At 48.3% G+C, this 16,947-nt stretch overlaps 1 protein-coding gene across 8 annotated transcripts in view; it reads right to left on the minus strand.

The window, feature by feature from the left end:
- Positions 1-16,947, minus strand: part of Hdac4 (histone deacetylase 4) — a 250,766-nt gene that overhangs the window by 110,651 nt on the left and 123,168 nt on the right. For all 8 annotated transcript variants that reach the window (XM_033764730.1, XM_010615696.3, XM_010615705.2 and 5 more), the window contains one exon: positions 10,072-10,143. In XM_033764730.1, coding sequence (XP_033620621.1) covers positions 10,072-10,143 — 72 coding nt within the window. The remainder of the gene's footprint in view (positions 1-10,071; positions 10,144-16,947) is intronic.

Consider the following 16,947-nt stretch of genomic DNA (forward strand, 5'->3'; position numbering starts at 1 on the left):
AGAGAGAGAGAGAGAGAGAGAGAGAGAGAGAGAGAGAGGTGTAAATAAAAACCTGGCCTGCTGTTGGTAGTTTGGCATTCAAGATGTACACAAATGTACTTCCTGGAAACCATAAATAGAATGAGGCCTCATCCTGCCAAAAAATGGCAAAATGCACTTTACGTTCTCACACGTAAGTGCAGCCACTAGAATGGCAACAACAAAGCTGATGTTTTATTACTGAGCGCAGATTGTCTTTCAGTACTCCAACAGAGATGTCGCAGGCGGCAGCGCTGGCAGCAGACATTCAAAGTGTCCGCCTGTGGGCGCGGATGCCTAGACCCAGGACCAGCCATACCACCTGGAGCCGTGCTCCCTCCCAATGCTGCAGGATACCGCATAAACCTCACAACACTCGGAAAGCAACCGACTGCCCTAACTCAATGGGTGAAAATACATTATCGGAAAATTAAAAATAGTTCCAGTGGTTTGAGAAGGCTACAAATCTTATCTGCAACAGTCCTTGCCATTCTAGTTATGTAAGGTCAAGTTTACACAAGAATGCATTTCAGAGTTTCCTTCCTAGCAACCTCCAAACGTTTGCTTATGCATTTCATCTAACAGCTGGGCCACAGTAGGAACCACTATTACCTAACACAACCGTTGAAATATTTAAAAATAGAAGACGTTTCTTGTGCTTGGCGGAAGGAAAGGAGAGGACAGTGACAAGGCAGACCAAAGGCTGTACTTGTGGGGCAAGTAGCCCCATCCAGCGTGGAACCACGTGGCTGAGCTTCTAGAAACCTCCCTGACCCAACCTGAGTTCAAAGGTCCACCCTGGAGTGCAGCATCCTTTGAGGGTATTGTGGGTCACTGAGGAGGAGGACTGGTCCCGAAGCAGTTGGAAATGCAGGATTGGGAAGGCAGGGTTCAGGTGTTAGCATCTAGAGCAATCCCTGGGAGTGTCTGTGTGCCCATGAGGAGTCACCCCCACGTCCGCCTGTTTCCTAACCTGTACCCACCATAGAATATCCCAAAAAGGAGCTGCCAGTGAACAGGCAGGGCTCAGATCAAGGACAGCAGCAGCCCTTGGAAAGGGACCAGATGCCATCACTGTCATCACCATTACTCAGCAGCAGCAGAGCCACGCCCTGACCAAGTCCTAGGGAAGGAAAGTGGTGAAGGCTGCTGCTTTACCCTCTTGGGCCCAACCCCATCCTGTGGCACAAACCCCACAGTCAGCAACACTGAGGGGAGTTTCGTTAGAAACTGCACTGCTACCTCCAGTCCCTCACTGCCCAGGCCCCTCCCATGTTCAGCTCTAGCCTACGGCTGCCTACTCCACATTTAATAGTGTGTGTCATGAATACCCACACCCTGCAGGCTGGCTCCATCCACACCCCAACTTCACCATCCAGACCCTCCAAGACAAAACCCTGGGCTACCCTTGACTTTCAGCTTTCCCACAACCCACGTGCAAACTCAGGGAGTCCTATGGACTGTCAAGTATTTCCAAAGTCTGAATTATGTTCTCCATTGCTGCCTGGCCGAGCTGCCAACCCTGCCTGACTTGCTGCTGGCCTCCAACAGGTCTCCCTACTGCCCTAGCAGCCCTGCTCCGCAAGGCCACCACACACCCCACAGCATGCCTTTCATGGTGTGTCTCTGTTCAGACCCCTAGGAACCTCCAAGGCACCGGAGGAAAACCTGACTGTCTAGGACATCGGGAAGTCCCCTGGTGACTGTCACTCGCATGGCCCAGTCCTCCCTTCTACAACTCCTCCATGGTCCTGACCTGCTAGTGGGCCCCAGGGTACCACTTGGCACTTCAGATCCATGGGTTGCTTTCCCCACAGCCCTCCTGACCAATGCCACCTTCCAGTGTTGCTCAGATCGCTTCTCCTTCTCAAGGAGTCCTGACCTAAAAGCTGATGTAGAATCTGGCCCTCTCCGCTTCTGCTGCTCTCCTGGCTCCCCCAGAGACTCCCCACATTTACTGTTGTCCTCATCTCCTCTCAACATAGCCACAGAAGTCTCTGCATTAGTCATCAATGCCTGGCCTCTAGGTGATGCACCCAATACAAGCCAGGTGTGGTGGAGAACAACTATAATTCCATCACTATGGGAGGAAGAGGAAGGAGGGTTACAAGGTCGAGCCCAGGCTGGCCAACTCAATAACTTAGAGACCCTATCTCAAAATAAAAATGTCTGGGATGCAGCTCAGTGTGAAGGCTCAGAGGTCAAACCCCCAGCACCAGAGACCACTGGGAATGGCATGAGGGGCCTAAGGCTTCTGGCCAGTCCTTCCTGCACCTGTCAGGCCTTGCCTGCTCACTGCCCTCCAGGGCAGGCAGCCCTGCCCTTCTAACAGTCTGGCTGACCCTACAAGTGCCCCCGAAAGCCCGGGCCCAACAGCAGGACATTCCCCTGACACACACCACTGACCACAGGCTGCCTCAGCAAACTCTGAGGCCCTGAAGCTTCTAACCACTAGCAATTGAAGAACTCAGTAACAAAAACATCTGGAAAACTCGTTCTTTCAGAAGTGAAAACACTTACTGTATAACCTTAAATACTTCATCAAAAGGGAAGTATAAAATGAGCTGAATGTCAACCCAAGAAGTTAGAATGAGAATATTCAAATAAGCCCAAAGAAGACAGAACCGAGACAGAACAGGAATTAATGAAGGAGAACACAAACATCCAACTGGTAAGGTGAAGTGGGATCTTTGACAGGAAAGCCAGGGCTAGTGCAGTCTAGTGTCTATCCCTGCCCCTGGCCAAATCTGCACTTTCCATGTGTTGTCCCCAAAGGACCTAGATTGCCATCTCCAAGGTGCAGTTCTGGGTAGAAACACTTGTTGGGAGGCCTGAGGCTGGGGCAGCCTAGAGTGGAAGAGGGAGGGGAGGAAAGGGGATGGAGAGGGAGAAGGGCCATGGAGGCGTGGAAGACAGAGCTCTTGGTTTCCCAAGGCAGCTGCATGAAGCTGGAGACCTGTGTGGGGCTGGAAGGGAGGCAGCCCCTCCCTCAGGCTCCTAACCAAACCAGCAGGGCCACTGCGCTTCTCTCCTGCTCAGCCACACACCTAAGACTCATCGCCCAGGGAACCCTCCAGTCTTCCCTCACCTGGTCACAGGGTTCCTACTGGGAACACAGAGGCCAAGCTTAGCCCCACACAGTGCTTGGCAGTGCGTTCATAAAGTTTTGAGGTCCAGAAATGTAAATATGGCACTGGCCTTTCTGGAGGGTGGTTTTGGGACGAGGAAAACAGCATGGGAGGTTAAAGTGTGGCCACTGGAGTCATTTCAGCTGGGTCAAGACCACCTAAGATGGGCCAGCATCAACAAGAGTACTCCCTTATCCTGGCTGGGCACTTCAGACACTGCTCATAGATGCCTCTGGACACATTTTAATACTCTAGAGCCTTACATCATATAATAAAAAACTGGCAATAAAAGGAAAAGATAAAAAGTGATTCAACCATAAATGGTGTCACATTGCACAAATCTGTCCCTGGACACTGGCTCTGGTAATCAGGGAAACATCAGTGACACCTCAGATGCACAAACACTGAAAAACAAGTCCTATCTTCCTTCCCATAACAGACTAGAACTCACAGACACCCATGGATAGCAATAGTTCTCTATTTTCTACATCAACACGGACCTTGGGGTCACTGCTGAGGTCGCTACATGTTTTCTTCCTGGAAAACTGAGAAGCAGGCAGTTGCCAGCTGCAGATGCCAGGTACTTTGTGGCTGTGTGACAGCTCAGGGGCACCTGGAGTACAGACAGGGGTGTTCAGACAGCTGCCCTGGGCCTTCAGGACACCACAACCAAGGGCTGCCTGCATTTCACTGCTCACACTCAGCTCTCTGTGACTGTGGGCTATAGCAGTGACAATACGAAACATAATGGGGTGGAACACTTGTGATAAACATAAATAACCCAACAATCTAATTTCTACCCAGGATAGAAAGGCCTTTATCTTTCTCCCTCAAGCATTGGGGATATTGAAAGAACACAGCTGGAAAACAAGGCTGGCAGAAAACAGAGCCCAGTCCACAGTTGGGTTGGAAGGCAGAGCTCAGCCATCCACGAGCTCATCTGAGAGTCGCAGGGGCCTTTCTGGTGAAAAACGGCAGAGGGAAGATCATCATTCTACTCCCTCCAAGACTCCACTAAATCACTAAGTATATGGCTGAAAAAGACAAAGCCAACACCAATACAAAGAAAACACAAATGACAGATAAAACAGCAACAACAACACTGTGCACAGGAAATCAGAAAAAACACGGATGAACACTGGGAAGGTGTCCCATCAGACACCGGCAGACTGGCTCCCAAGCCAAGTGGTGGCCAAGGGAATGGCAGCAGGGCTACAGCTGCAGTGTGCTCAGGGGCACAGGCTGGTAGCACCAGAACCCTGAAAGGAGGCAGAGGAAGGCCCAAAGCACGAGAAAGACATCTACTCATGGAGTGTGGGTGGCTGGGACTCTCTTAGGAAGGCAGCTGGCCAAGCTGGAAACCCCTTTCTGGACAAGGAGAAGGTGCAAGGTTGGATGTAGGAACTAAGCTGCCACAAGCTATGTGCAAGGACCTCTGACCTTCTTGCCCTAGCACGCTGGCACCCAGCCTTCAACACCTCCAGTGAGGGTATAGGGAAGGGGCAGACAACGAAGCCTAAGTTGCCAGCACCTGCCAGTACTCCCAAGGGTTCCACAGCCTCAGAGGGGCCCATCTCTCCTAAAGATGACCAGACAGCAGGGCCACCCGCCAGGACAAGACCATTCCACAGAAGGCAGGGCTCAGACAGATGGACAGATAGCACCTTGAAGGAAATAGCACTATGCCCCCAGAGAAGGGAAGACACACTCCAAAGACAGCCCCTGTGAACAGAAGGCAGACATGAAGCTAGAAAACTGCCCAGCACATAATCCTCCACTCAGGAAAATGAGCAATTCAGCATTCACATTGAGGGCAGGACTATAAGCCTGAAGGCAGATTACAGAGCTGCTTGGAGGGCAGACTTGACTCACGTCCCAACTGTGCCAGTCACACCCCCCTGGGGAGGTGCAGGAGCTGTGAGTGAGAGCTGGTGGGCTGCCTTTAATACCCAGCCCCAAACAGAAGGGCAGGAATAAACGCCTAACCAAGACAGTGAGGAGAAAAAAACATCAGACCAAACCACACTGCATATTTATGCTACATCAGAGATGCTGCTCCTGGCCCCACAGCAGCCCCAGGCAGGTCTGCGTGGAACTGTCCCTGTGAGTTCCCAAAGCTAATGAGAGGGAGGGGCTACCACAAGGGAATGCTCCCAGGTGGTGGAAAGCAAATAGCCAGAGAGAGAAATGGCTTAAGAGTCAAAGCAGGTGGGAAGGCTGCATGTGTATGTGTGTAAGCATGCATGCAAAATTCTCAATGTTGGTGTGACCCAAGGAAGACAAGCCCTGTTCTCTTTTTTTATTGTGCCTCTAAAACTTAAAATACAACCAAAAACAAAACAAAACAAATAAATAAATACAAAAGGTCAACCAGGTGGCATGCTATGCTGGTGGAGAGGACCTCGCAGGACTCAGGGTGTGGGCTGTGTGCCTCTTTGCGTGCCAGCACACTCCTGTTGGCAGTCTGGGAATCACAGAGGAGTGGCTGCCCAGACAAGCCACTCAGGAGGACAGTGTGACTTCTGTGGGTCAAGACAGGCACCGCAGCAAGGAGCCAAAGACAGTGCACTTTTCCCTCCCACCTTGCCTGGCACCTCAGCAGGGCCATCCTTAGGTACCACCAAGGTCACCACCCTGTCCCAGACCTGGAACTCCAGCTTCACTTTAGAAATACACAGAGCAATTTCAAGCAGGAAAAGAGTGGGACTATCACAACCAAAGCCTTGCTAGCAGGGCTGAGTGTATGAAAGTAATCACTAGGTTTCTGTGCCAGTGGGGCACCTCCTGTGCCTTCCCTGAGGTACACGTGGTCTCACTTGTGTATGTGATTCAAGTTCCTCTCATCAAACCAGACAGGAGACCACACAGGGAGGCAACCTGAACTTCAGGCTCCTGACAGCTGCAGCAGCTCCTGTACAATTTCAAGAGCAGTATCAAGAAGCCCAGTGACTACTCTTTCGGTGTAGGATTCACATCCCTTTGTGACTTGGGAATCCACAGCCTAAGTAAAGTAACAGCTTTTTCTTACTACTTAGAGATGTTCTCTTCAATTTCTGTATTTTCTCCCCTTTAAGATTCCAGAATTTTCTCTTAAAAATTGTACTTTTGATGTGAAATCTTAAAAATAAAACTCCTAGAGGGAGAAATACTTTCATAAGCACACACCAAGAGGTGCAGCCTTGCCAGTGTTCGCTCCATAGGCTTCAGAAGACACTTGGTGGCACAGCAGTCTCAAGGACACAGGAGGGGCCTCTGCTCCCCACTGCACCCGCTGAGGCAGATGGGCACAATGTTTCTAAGGGCGTCTTTATACCCAGTAGCACAATCCTGAGAGAAATGAGTCCTTGCCCCATAATCTCTACACAGAGTGACCCTGGAAAAGTGACCACGGATCTGAGGTCCTCAGACCTTCAGACTCAGACAGACTGATGACATAAGTGTGGAGAAGGGCATGTATGCATGCTATCAGGTCTCCAGAATGGGCTTTGGACTCCTGTCCTGTTGTTATTTGGGTTTTGTGTTTCTCTGTTTGGCTCCTGGGTATTCTCTGTGAGTCCACTTAAGGTTTACCAGCATCTGTGCCATCCAGCTCTGGGCTGGCTCGCCCTCCAGTTCTGGAAACCAGAACTCAGCACATGGTACAATGCCATTTCGCTATAATCAGGGGAAAAGTCAAAATGTACAATGATTCAGAAATAAATGATTTTATGGGCCAGGGATTTAGCTCAGTAGTTCCACTGCCTACCTCGCAAACTCAAGGTCTTGAGTTCGATACCCGATACAAAAACAAAGAAAAGAAAAGAAATGAAATAAATGACCTTTTTAGGATTCTCTAATCTGAGCCCTTAATGCAGTCGGGTAGGTGATCCTAATTTGGTATTTTGCTGGCCTGTACCTGAACTCATTCTCCTAGTTGACTATCTCCCCACCCTGTCTTCTGTCCTCAAGCCCCAACATCTCCTCTCCCACAAAACTGGACTGAGAACACTGCCTCCCACCTCTGTGGTCAACACTAGGCACAGGGAAGAGTACCAAACCCACAAGGTTACCCACCACCCAGCAGCATATCCATTGTACCTCTGCCTCTGTACTGAGTCCTCATGTAGGGGATGCCCTTCTACTCACTGACAAGGACATGGGCCACCACAGGGAAGGGAGAAGATATAGCCTGGTCCTGATAGCAATATTTAATTTCTTAAAAAAAATATATTATCAAGAAGTCTTCAAGTCTGCTATATAGGCAAATGAGTTTTCTGTATTTTTTCTTTTATCTTAGAACAACTTTACAATTAATTTCTTTGTGTAATGCTGGGAAATGAACTCAGGGACTTGTACATGCGAAGCAAGCAGTCTCCCATGGAGCTACACCATAGCCCTAAGATTTTTTTTTTTTCTGGTATCCGGAAATCAAACTCAGGACCTTGCACTTACCAGGCAGGTACTCTAAGATTAAACAATGGAAAAAGGGAATACAGAAAGAAGAAAAGTCTTATTTACATATAAGTGGAAGGAAGCTGAAAGAAATTAGAATTAATTCCAAACAAATAGCATTTTCATTCAGCACAGGTTTTTCTAACAAAGGATCCTAGTGTAGCTGAAAGTCTCAATTCAAGATGGCATACAAATAAAGAATACAGGTAAAAGCCTTTTTATTTGAAGTGAAACTCTGTTAGAAGTTAAGAGTATTAGAAAAAAAAAAAAACACAACAATCTGGAAATTTTGCTTTGAGCATTCCACTACTCATGACAAGGAATGGTCAAGGAACTGGAGTGGTGGGGTTGTCTGAGTACTTTTGTATTCACAGAAAGTGTTATCTGTACATGGAACAAGCTCCAGTTGGAGTAATTCCTCAGTTTTATCTTATATGTTTGTTTCATATCTCTAAATGTAAAAAGAACAGGAGAAATCAAATTCAACGGTTAGGAAACATACAACAGAAAATTGAGACTGACATTTAAAAAAATACACCTAAAAATATTTTCACTTCCACATCTAAAAAACGTAACTTTAAAGACATTCTCGCATCAACTGTTAAATTAATTCATAACCTAAGATGAATACTTCCTTGACACTTTCTATACTGGGCTCAAGTGGCCAGAGTGCCCTCACCATTGCTCTAAGGCAATGCTAACACGCAGGCTCCACGACACCTCTCTCTGCCAGCTGCTCACAGCGCTGCAAATGCTAGAAACACTCCAAACTTTAATGCTGCAAAAATATGCACTCAACACCAGGAAACAGACTGTGCTTCAACTGTCTAGTGGAAACCCAGCTACAAGGAGGCTAGTGAGAAACACCAATTTCGTGGGTTCGTGCTTCTTGGCCCTCCATCTCTCATTTCTCAGAGGGAGAATGAGGGTAAACAGCCATAGCAAATCTTCGGTTCTTGAACTGGCACGTCACAGCTACCTCCCACACCATCTTCAAAATTAAAGTAACTTTAAAGAATCACGTTTATCGAGGAATCACTGACACATATATTTGGCACATATACAAGCTGACATATATATTTGATCTTCGTGAGAACTGTGCAGAGCTGCATTACCCCATCTAAACAAAACAGACCTGTTTAGCAATGTGGCTAAGATCACAAGGCCAGAAAGCAGCAGCAGGCCCACTGTGGCCGACACTGAAGTCCATGGTCCATTCTTGCACTAAGCTGGGATTAGGACTATGTTAACAGGCAGAGTACACTTCCCGCGTTAGAAAATCCCGGGGAAGCCCATCTTTTCTGGTTTGCTTGGAAACGCTACATATTTACTGTCTTCTCACAGTCCATTAAGCCATTTGAAAAACTCTTCCACAACAGCACCAGGAGACTACCTCGAAATGTCCAGCCTATTCAAGGACTCAGTGTGATCACAAACAACACAGGCAACTCCAGAGAAAGTAAAAAGACTGCTTACATGAGCCAGGCTTTACAAAATGAGCATCTCTACAGGACATTTAAAGCTCCCCAAGATAGACTCACTGTGTTGGGCAGGCAGCTGTTAATGAGGGAGGAATGAAGAGGATTGCAATGGATAAGCCCAGACCCCGGGAAGGAAACGAGACCTTCGGGGGCGCAGCTAAGATGCCTCTGGAGCTCTGTGTTTGGAGAAATGCCAGGAAAACTCTAGGCCCACCTCAGCGAAGAAACCTCTCCTCACCAGCTTTCACTTCTTAGGGTAGTAGCTGCACTGCCAAAGAAGGTGTGGCAACAGAACAAAGACCAGAGACCAGACCATCCGACAGGAATGGCACATGTGTGGGATGAGAACTGCAATTAACTTAGTGCTGGGCCTGCAGGAGATCTAGACTTTATCCTAAGACCAACGACCCTGAAGGGACTCATGCTCTGGGTTTAAGATCTGAAGGATTTTACACCGTGGAAGGGGTTTCATAGAAGAAGAAAACAAAAATGTCTCCATTTCATACAAATTTAGAAAACACTGCTTGCTTCAAGTGTAATACTTAGATTTACAATTACAGTCATTTTTCTGGTTTTGTTTTGTTTTGTTTTTTTGGTTAAAAAAACAGAAAGGAGCTTGACAGAGAGCAATCTCTGACTCAGTTTACCAAAAGAACCCAAAGGCCCAGGGATGACGTGTGAACTGCCCACGCCATGAAGCTGTCCAGCAGCCTGACCACACCACACTGTGGGACTCACAACCCCAGGCTGGAACCCACACAAGCTCAGAACTTTTCCCATGACCCTCACTGGACCAGTGCCTGGACTTAAAGCTGAAACAGGCAGTTGGTCTCTGGGCAGAACACTTCCTTTAGCTCAATGCTTCTCTGCCGCTTACATTTCAGCGAGCCAAGGTCTCTGACCCAGGGTAAGTGCCAACAATGCAAGGAACCTGCTAGCCCACACCTTGCCCCCTCACCACACTCCCTCAACAAAGCAGAGCCTCAGACCACAGGCAGGGTGTGTGGACTTACCTGTGCTGGGCATGTGGTTCACTCGGGCAGGATTCAACAGCTCCACTGGCTGGTCTCGGCCAGAAAGACCATCTGGAGAACAGAGAAGGCACTGACTTCAGAAACTGCGTGCATTTTGGCAAAAATGCTTTACAGTGCGCGTCACCAAGGAACAATTCTCAACAGACATCGGAAATGCATATGCCTTTCTTACTTTTAAAGGAGGACAGTTTTAATTCCATCACGGATTATTTTTATTTGCCAGAGAAAATGACAGGGCCTTTGTAGAATAATCAAAACAATCCCCAGTTAAGATATAGCAAACTCCAATTCCTGGCCTAAGGGCATCTAACTTAGCTGTTTTGGTTTACTTCTGTGTAGCAACCACCTAGTATCTACTTGTGTTTATCAGAAGTGGGCTTTCCTGCAGAAACCAAAAGCACTCACATGATAGAAACAGAAGAGCTAGGCCTGGATGCTAACAGAAATGCAGCCTGGGGACATGGTCAAAGCCGCTGTGGGCTTGCTGGGCAGCAAGAAAGGGAACGTGCTAGAGACGCGTTCTCATCTCCTTTGAGAAAAACGTCTTGGTGATGCCTCATAGGAATCACAAAATTCTTTCTTTTAAACCCACTTTTAGATTGTATTCAGAACTGTCCTGTCTGTTCTAACTTGCTGAGAAGACAAGACCAGAACCTGACCACCACCTAAGCTCGGGGCAGGCTGTGCTTAAGGCTGCCCAAGGTGGTTATGTTCTCCCACACAGGAAGGAAGGGGAAGGGGGAGAGATTTTCAGGGGAGAGGGGGGGGGAGGAGAGGGGAAGGAGGCAGCCAACATTTCCAGAACTCAGAGTTTTCTTTTGAAATGAGCTTCTGACAAATCATATAAAATGCTCTGCAACAGTTTGTGTACCAGTAAGGCCTGTGCCAAATGGTCACTTGTCATTGGCTTCAGGGAGAGAGGAGCAGCTTCACAGGACAACCACGGAGCTTGTAGAAACAGAATTTCACAGCATGACAGAAATGGCATTAGGCTGACTATAAGAAAATGGGTAATACCCAATGTGACCAGCCACTGCAAGTCGCTGTAGAAGCTCCAACTCCAAGGACAGAAAACAAGTCCCAAGGAGCTCCGAAGCGGTCTCCAGACGTGACAAGGCACACAGAAGGCATTGTAGGTGGAACACGGCTGCTTGTACACCACTCGGAGACCAAACACTGGTGTTACTCAGCTCCTCCCCCACCAACCTGGCCTCATAGTTACATGTAAGTCACTGGGCACACTGGGGGTCAAGAGGACAACTAGGAGGCCCCAGCCACACCTTTAGGCCACTGGCAGGCCCACGCAATCATTCCAAGCAGCCAGCCACCCCAGGGTCTTCTCATGAACAGGGCTACGGGGAGAGGGCCCGAACACTGGGTTGTAAACAGTACCACAGCTCTCCAGAACCTCCATGGGTGCTCAGAATGATTACAATGCAGCAACAGAAAGTACTAAGATTTTCCCATGAAAATAAATAAATACTTGTCATAGAAAAATGAAAAATCCCCAAAGGTATGTATGTGTTTTATAAAGTTACAATCTCACTATAAGCACTTTTAGAAATTCAAATGGCACTTTTGAAAATTCTAGCTTGGCTGTAGTTTTCCAACAGCAGAAGTTGGAAACAAGTGTGGGGCACCTGTCCTGCTAGGGACTCCGGCCAGTTCTATGGATCCTGAGTGCCCCTTCTGCACCAGGGGGCCCATCCCTGTCACAGTGGGGCCACCACCACCCTCCGCAACTTGGGCCCTCCACACCTGTGTGAGCAAATGCTCTAGAAGCCGAGCACTCCAACTCAGGGCTCAGCAGTGGGCAGCACAGCAGCTTTCCCCAGGACAGGCTCTCGAGTCGGCCCCACCCTGAGGAGGCCATTGCTCCAGAGCCACATGCAGAGATGACGTGCTACACTCCGCTCTTGCTCCACTCAAGCAGGGAGATACACCGACCTGCGATGTGATGGACTGGAAGTTACAGTTATGGGTCTCAGTGTACTCATGGCATTGCCCACGAGCTTTAACCAATGTACGACTCAGCCGAGGCTTGGCGCATGTACAGATTTCCGAGGAAAGGGCTGGGGTATGATGCTCAGCCTTTAGGAAAATGCTATTCGTGCCTAAGAACACACCTCAGAGAAGAGCACAGAGGACCTTGTACCTGAGTCAGACCTGGAGTTTTATTTGTCCCATCAGCCAGAGCGGCTGGATTCTGACACCAGTGGGTTTTGCACAATTTGACTCAGCTCTGACATTCGGCTATTTAAAATACTAAATAGAAAGTCCTAGAAAAATAACAACTTGTAAATCTAAAACTGTATTCCATCCTCAGCAGTGTGATGAAAGTCCCATCTTATGAGGCGTGACTCATCCCGTCCCTTAGTCACTTACTGACAGGAGCTGTCTCTACCATCCAGTCAACTGTCCTGGAATTGCACTGCTCGTGTCAAGTGACCCTTGCTTTTCATAACACCCCCAAATGCAAGAACAAGGACACTGCAATTCGGACAGCCTAAAGAGATGCCACCATTCAAGGGATACCCGAGTACCATAAGGGTAGGGGGCATAGTATGATAAGGGATTTTTCAGAGGGGAGAAATCACATTCATAAAACTTTAGTGAGTAGAGTTACAACTGCTCTACCCTATTAATTATTGTTAATCTCTTAGTGTGCCTGTTTATAAAGTAAACTTTACCACAGATATGTATGTACAGGGAAAAACAGCATATGAAGGGCTCTCCAGGGTATCCATGGTGTCAGGGATCTGCTGGGGGTTTTGGATCACATCTTTCCTATGTAAAGGGAGATGATTATACTTACATTTACACATTTATTATTAAAAATACAAATGAACATATAGATGAAGAGGTATGCAGACAGAAATATTAACTTTTCCTCTGCTGGGGCAAAATGCCTGACATACACAACTTAAAGAAGGAAAGGTTCATTTTGGCTTATGGTTTCAGAGATTTTAGTAAATGGCCAATTGGCTCCAAGACAGGAACATCATGGTGGAGGATGGAAGCCAGGAAGCAGAGCGAAAGGAAAAGAGCCAGAGAAGAGGAAGAGCCAGGGACTGGTATAGTTAGTAGTCCCCAAGACATGCCTCTGTGACCAATTCCTTAAGTTTGCACCTCCTAAGTTATCATTACTTCCCAATAGTATCACCAAATTATGATTTCATTAGTGAATTGATACATTGATGATGTTAGAAACCTTGTAATCCAACTGTCTTCTAAAAGCCCCATTAGTGAGCTTTTGGAGCACATTTTAGAACTAAACCACAACAGGTGACATCCAAAAAAGTCCGAAGTGCAGAAGCTCCATCCACATAAGCATCCACACACATGGAGGTCTCCCAGCATCACTGTCTCGAGATATCACAAGCCGGTCCACAGCCCTTCCCAGTGGACTACTTACCCAGAGGTCAGTGGGTAGGGCTGACATTTCCAATCTTTTGATCTCCAGGTCTTTCTGGCAAAAGCCCCAACCCTAGCCTATCTAGGAGGCACCTCATTAGCACAAGTAGATGTGAAGGTACAGGGGCTCCCTTGGAATAACATAAAGCATTCTAATACTCAAGAAATTCCAAGGAGCCCTGTGCCAGGAGCCAGGACACAGGCCAGATACATTTTTTTCTTTTGCCATGGGGAAACTGCTTGTTCTCACCACAGGAGACAGGCCTAGCTGACATCATAATAACCTGGAAATATGAACCCCCGGCACTGCCATGTCCACATCTTTGTGGACTGACCTAGAGATATCTGGAGTTAAAACTGTTCTGATTCAGCATTAGTGCTTCCCAGGGACAGGAGCGACTGTCCAACTCTGAAAACACGAGTGTCTCCACACATGCTGGGACCCCAGAGAGGCCTCATCATGTTCAGGTCACCTGCAAGGATCAGCCCAGAGGCAGCTTAGCCTGCATTACCTGGAGGTCGGCAGGCTGCAGTGCCTCTGGAACATGCACCTCTCTTCCTCCTCAAATCATTCATGCACCTGCACACATAAGCAGATACCATATCCCTCAGCACAAGAGGAGGGTCAACGTGAAGGGTCCCTTGACCAAAGGTTTTGAGAATGGTGACAGGCAATCTCACATCAGCACAATACTCCCTGGCAGGGTCTCAGAGCTGCACAGTACCCCATGAGCCCGGGCAACATCTCTGATCAGCGGTGAAACACAGACCCAGCCTCAAGAAAAAACTAGGCCCCCAGCAAGGATCAGCTCCCAGCTGCTGAGATAAACAGCACCATCACCAGCGGCAGCTCCCGGTTCAAGGTCTCAAGCCCTGGCTCCAGAGAAGACCCAGGCGCGTGGCGAGAAGGAGCCTGGACATCACTATATGCCCAGGCCAGGGTTTCATGGATCTCCGAGAGGGCACCGCTCATCTCCACCCTCTGGAGGTTTACAGTCCCATTACACAGCCAGGAGCCCCTCCTCCCAGTGTCTGCCAGGGTGGACTGCAGTCTGAGACACACAGCAAACAGTCCTCACAGACAAGACGGTGCCATGCACCAGCAAAAGAAGCCAGGTCCCCCCTTTGTTTCAGTGGCAAGAACTGGTGACAGGTCCAGCTGAAGGTCTTCAATGTACCCACAGGTCAGATGAGAATACATGTCAGACACGAAGGACAGGAAGATGTGTGAGCACAGCAAGTACCATAAACTGCTGCAATTTACAGTGCAGGGGTGACAGGGTGGGGACAGACAGCTCTGGACCCCAGATCTAGACCAAAAAAGGACTATTGAGTTGAAGGGCAAAGAACACCCTCTGTCAGGATGAGCCAGACATGCCACAGGACAGCCAGCAGGGCAGCCATAGTGCATGAAGACAGTGTGCAACTTAATGCTGTGTGCTCAGATATCATATTTCAGACCAAGTAGAAGTGAAAGTCATACCAAGAAGTGTACTTTCCACAGCAACCTGACTGTGCTGACAGCTCTAAGACTAAGGGGCAGGGCAGGAAGAAAATGACCAGGAAGACAGCCGGATCCGTGTCCTCATGGAGCACCTGCTGCACACAGGCTCCTAACCATCTCCCCGCAAGCCCAACTTAATTCAGAAAACCCGCCTATTCCCGGGCAGCTGTCATCAGCTCAGGACAGAGCAGACAAGAGGCTACAGAGCAGGGGTCTCCCACCTAGTGCTGTCACAGGCAACCTGCTCTGAAGTGCTCAAAGTACACAGGCCACACACAGCTACCACACTGCACATGGAGGTAGTAGGCTCCAGCCTCGCCAAGTGTCTGCCCACCAGGGTCGCAGGCTAGATAACACATTTGCTTTTCAGAAGCCACCCTGACACATGAACATTCCCAACCAGAATTGGCCACCGCCAGCCCAAGGACATGCACCTGCAACTCACCTGGCCTCATCCCTCGCGTAGCACTTGGGAACGGCTCGGCAGGGCAGGCAGTGTGCACAAGAGCCTGCAGTGAGCAGCTCCCAGGACCCAGTTCTGTACCAACAGGACCAGCACACTCCTGGAGCTAACTGTGGGCTTCTATACAGGCTGTTCAACAAACGGGAGGGGGCAGGTGCTTTGTTTCTTCCTGTGAGAACAGCTGAGTGTCCCCTCACCTTACAGAGAAATCTGATCTGGTCAACATGAGCAGCAGCTCATGCCACAGCCAGCATGCTGACACCCGTGCCAGGCGTCACACAGTCCTGAGCGCCGTGACCCTGCATGCTCTTGACACTCAGCAGGCTGGATACCTACCCTGCTTCAGGCTCATCCAGGACAACACTGGCCCTCAGCTCTGTGGTTTGGATCTTACCACTAGTTTGCCAAGTTCCACCAAAAAAAGAAAGAAAAAAAAAAGCCTATAACTCTGGGACCATGCTGCTGTTACCTGCGAAGAGAACCCTAACAATGCTGTCTTTTACCACAAACCTGGAAGATAACCTTGTCCCATTTCTCTCAGAAATGCTTAAGAACATTCAGTGACAAAGTCTTGAACATCTTCAGCTTTCTTCCTAGGTGTTTGATATTTTAATTAAAACGTTAGGAATGGTATTTTAAATTTCAATTTCTGTTTGCTGGTATACAGAAAAAAAGTTGACTTTTATCCCTGGTCTTAGGATGCTGCCGAGTTCCTACGTGTTCTAGTCAGGTGTGTACAATTTGTCCCTTGTGAGGAGTGACAGTTCTGTCTCCCCTGCCCTGCTGCCTGTGATGGGACAAGAGCCCACTGCTGAACAGAAGCAGCGTTAGAGGTGCTCTGCTTTGTTTCTGGCCTTACTGGGAGGGTTGTCAATGTTTTGCCAGGACTCAGAGCACCTGATGTCAGCTTCTAACAGATAACTTTCTGGTTAGAGGAGTCCCCTTCTATTCTTGGTTTGCCAAGACATATTTCTGAACCATATATGTTTAATTTTATTCATTTCAATTCAGACTGTTGAAAAACATCTCCTCCTATCCGAGAATATAATAAAATTCCTCTATTTACTCATTGCCAACTTTGAATCCCAAGGATAAACTGACTTGGTTAGGTCCAGAGAGTTTCTCAGAACAGGAAAAGACCAAAGTCAAGAAGCGTAAAGGGATTAGAGCTAGGCCTAAAACTCTTTCCACTCTGGAGTTGAAAGAGTCAGCGCTGCTGGACCCACATTTCAGCCTTACTGTGTGATGCGTAACCTTTTTCACAAACAGAAAGACAGCTAGACAAACAAGCCCGCAAAGTGCTGGGCACAGGTGGGAGCTGCACTCACAGTACTCCTTCTCAGAGTGTGATTTGTAGACACGGTTAATGGAACCTTAGGGTGTCTGGCAGTGGTAGTGACTCAAAGCCTTCATAGTCACCAGTCTTCTGATCCTTTTTCCCTCCCTTCCTTTCCTTTTTTTTTTTTTTTTTTTT

The sequence above is a fragment of the Fukomys damarensis genome, unplaced genomic scaffold, assembly GCF_012274545.1.
Source record: "Fukomys damarensis isolate Sample0158 unplaced genomic scaffold, DMR_v1.0_HiC HiC_scaffold_16, whole genome shotgun sequence".
NCBI lineage: Eukaryota > Metazoa > Chordata > Mammalia > Rodentia > Bathyergidae > Fukomys > Fukomys damarensis.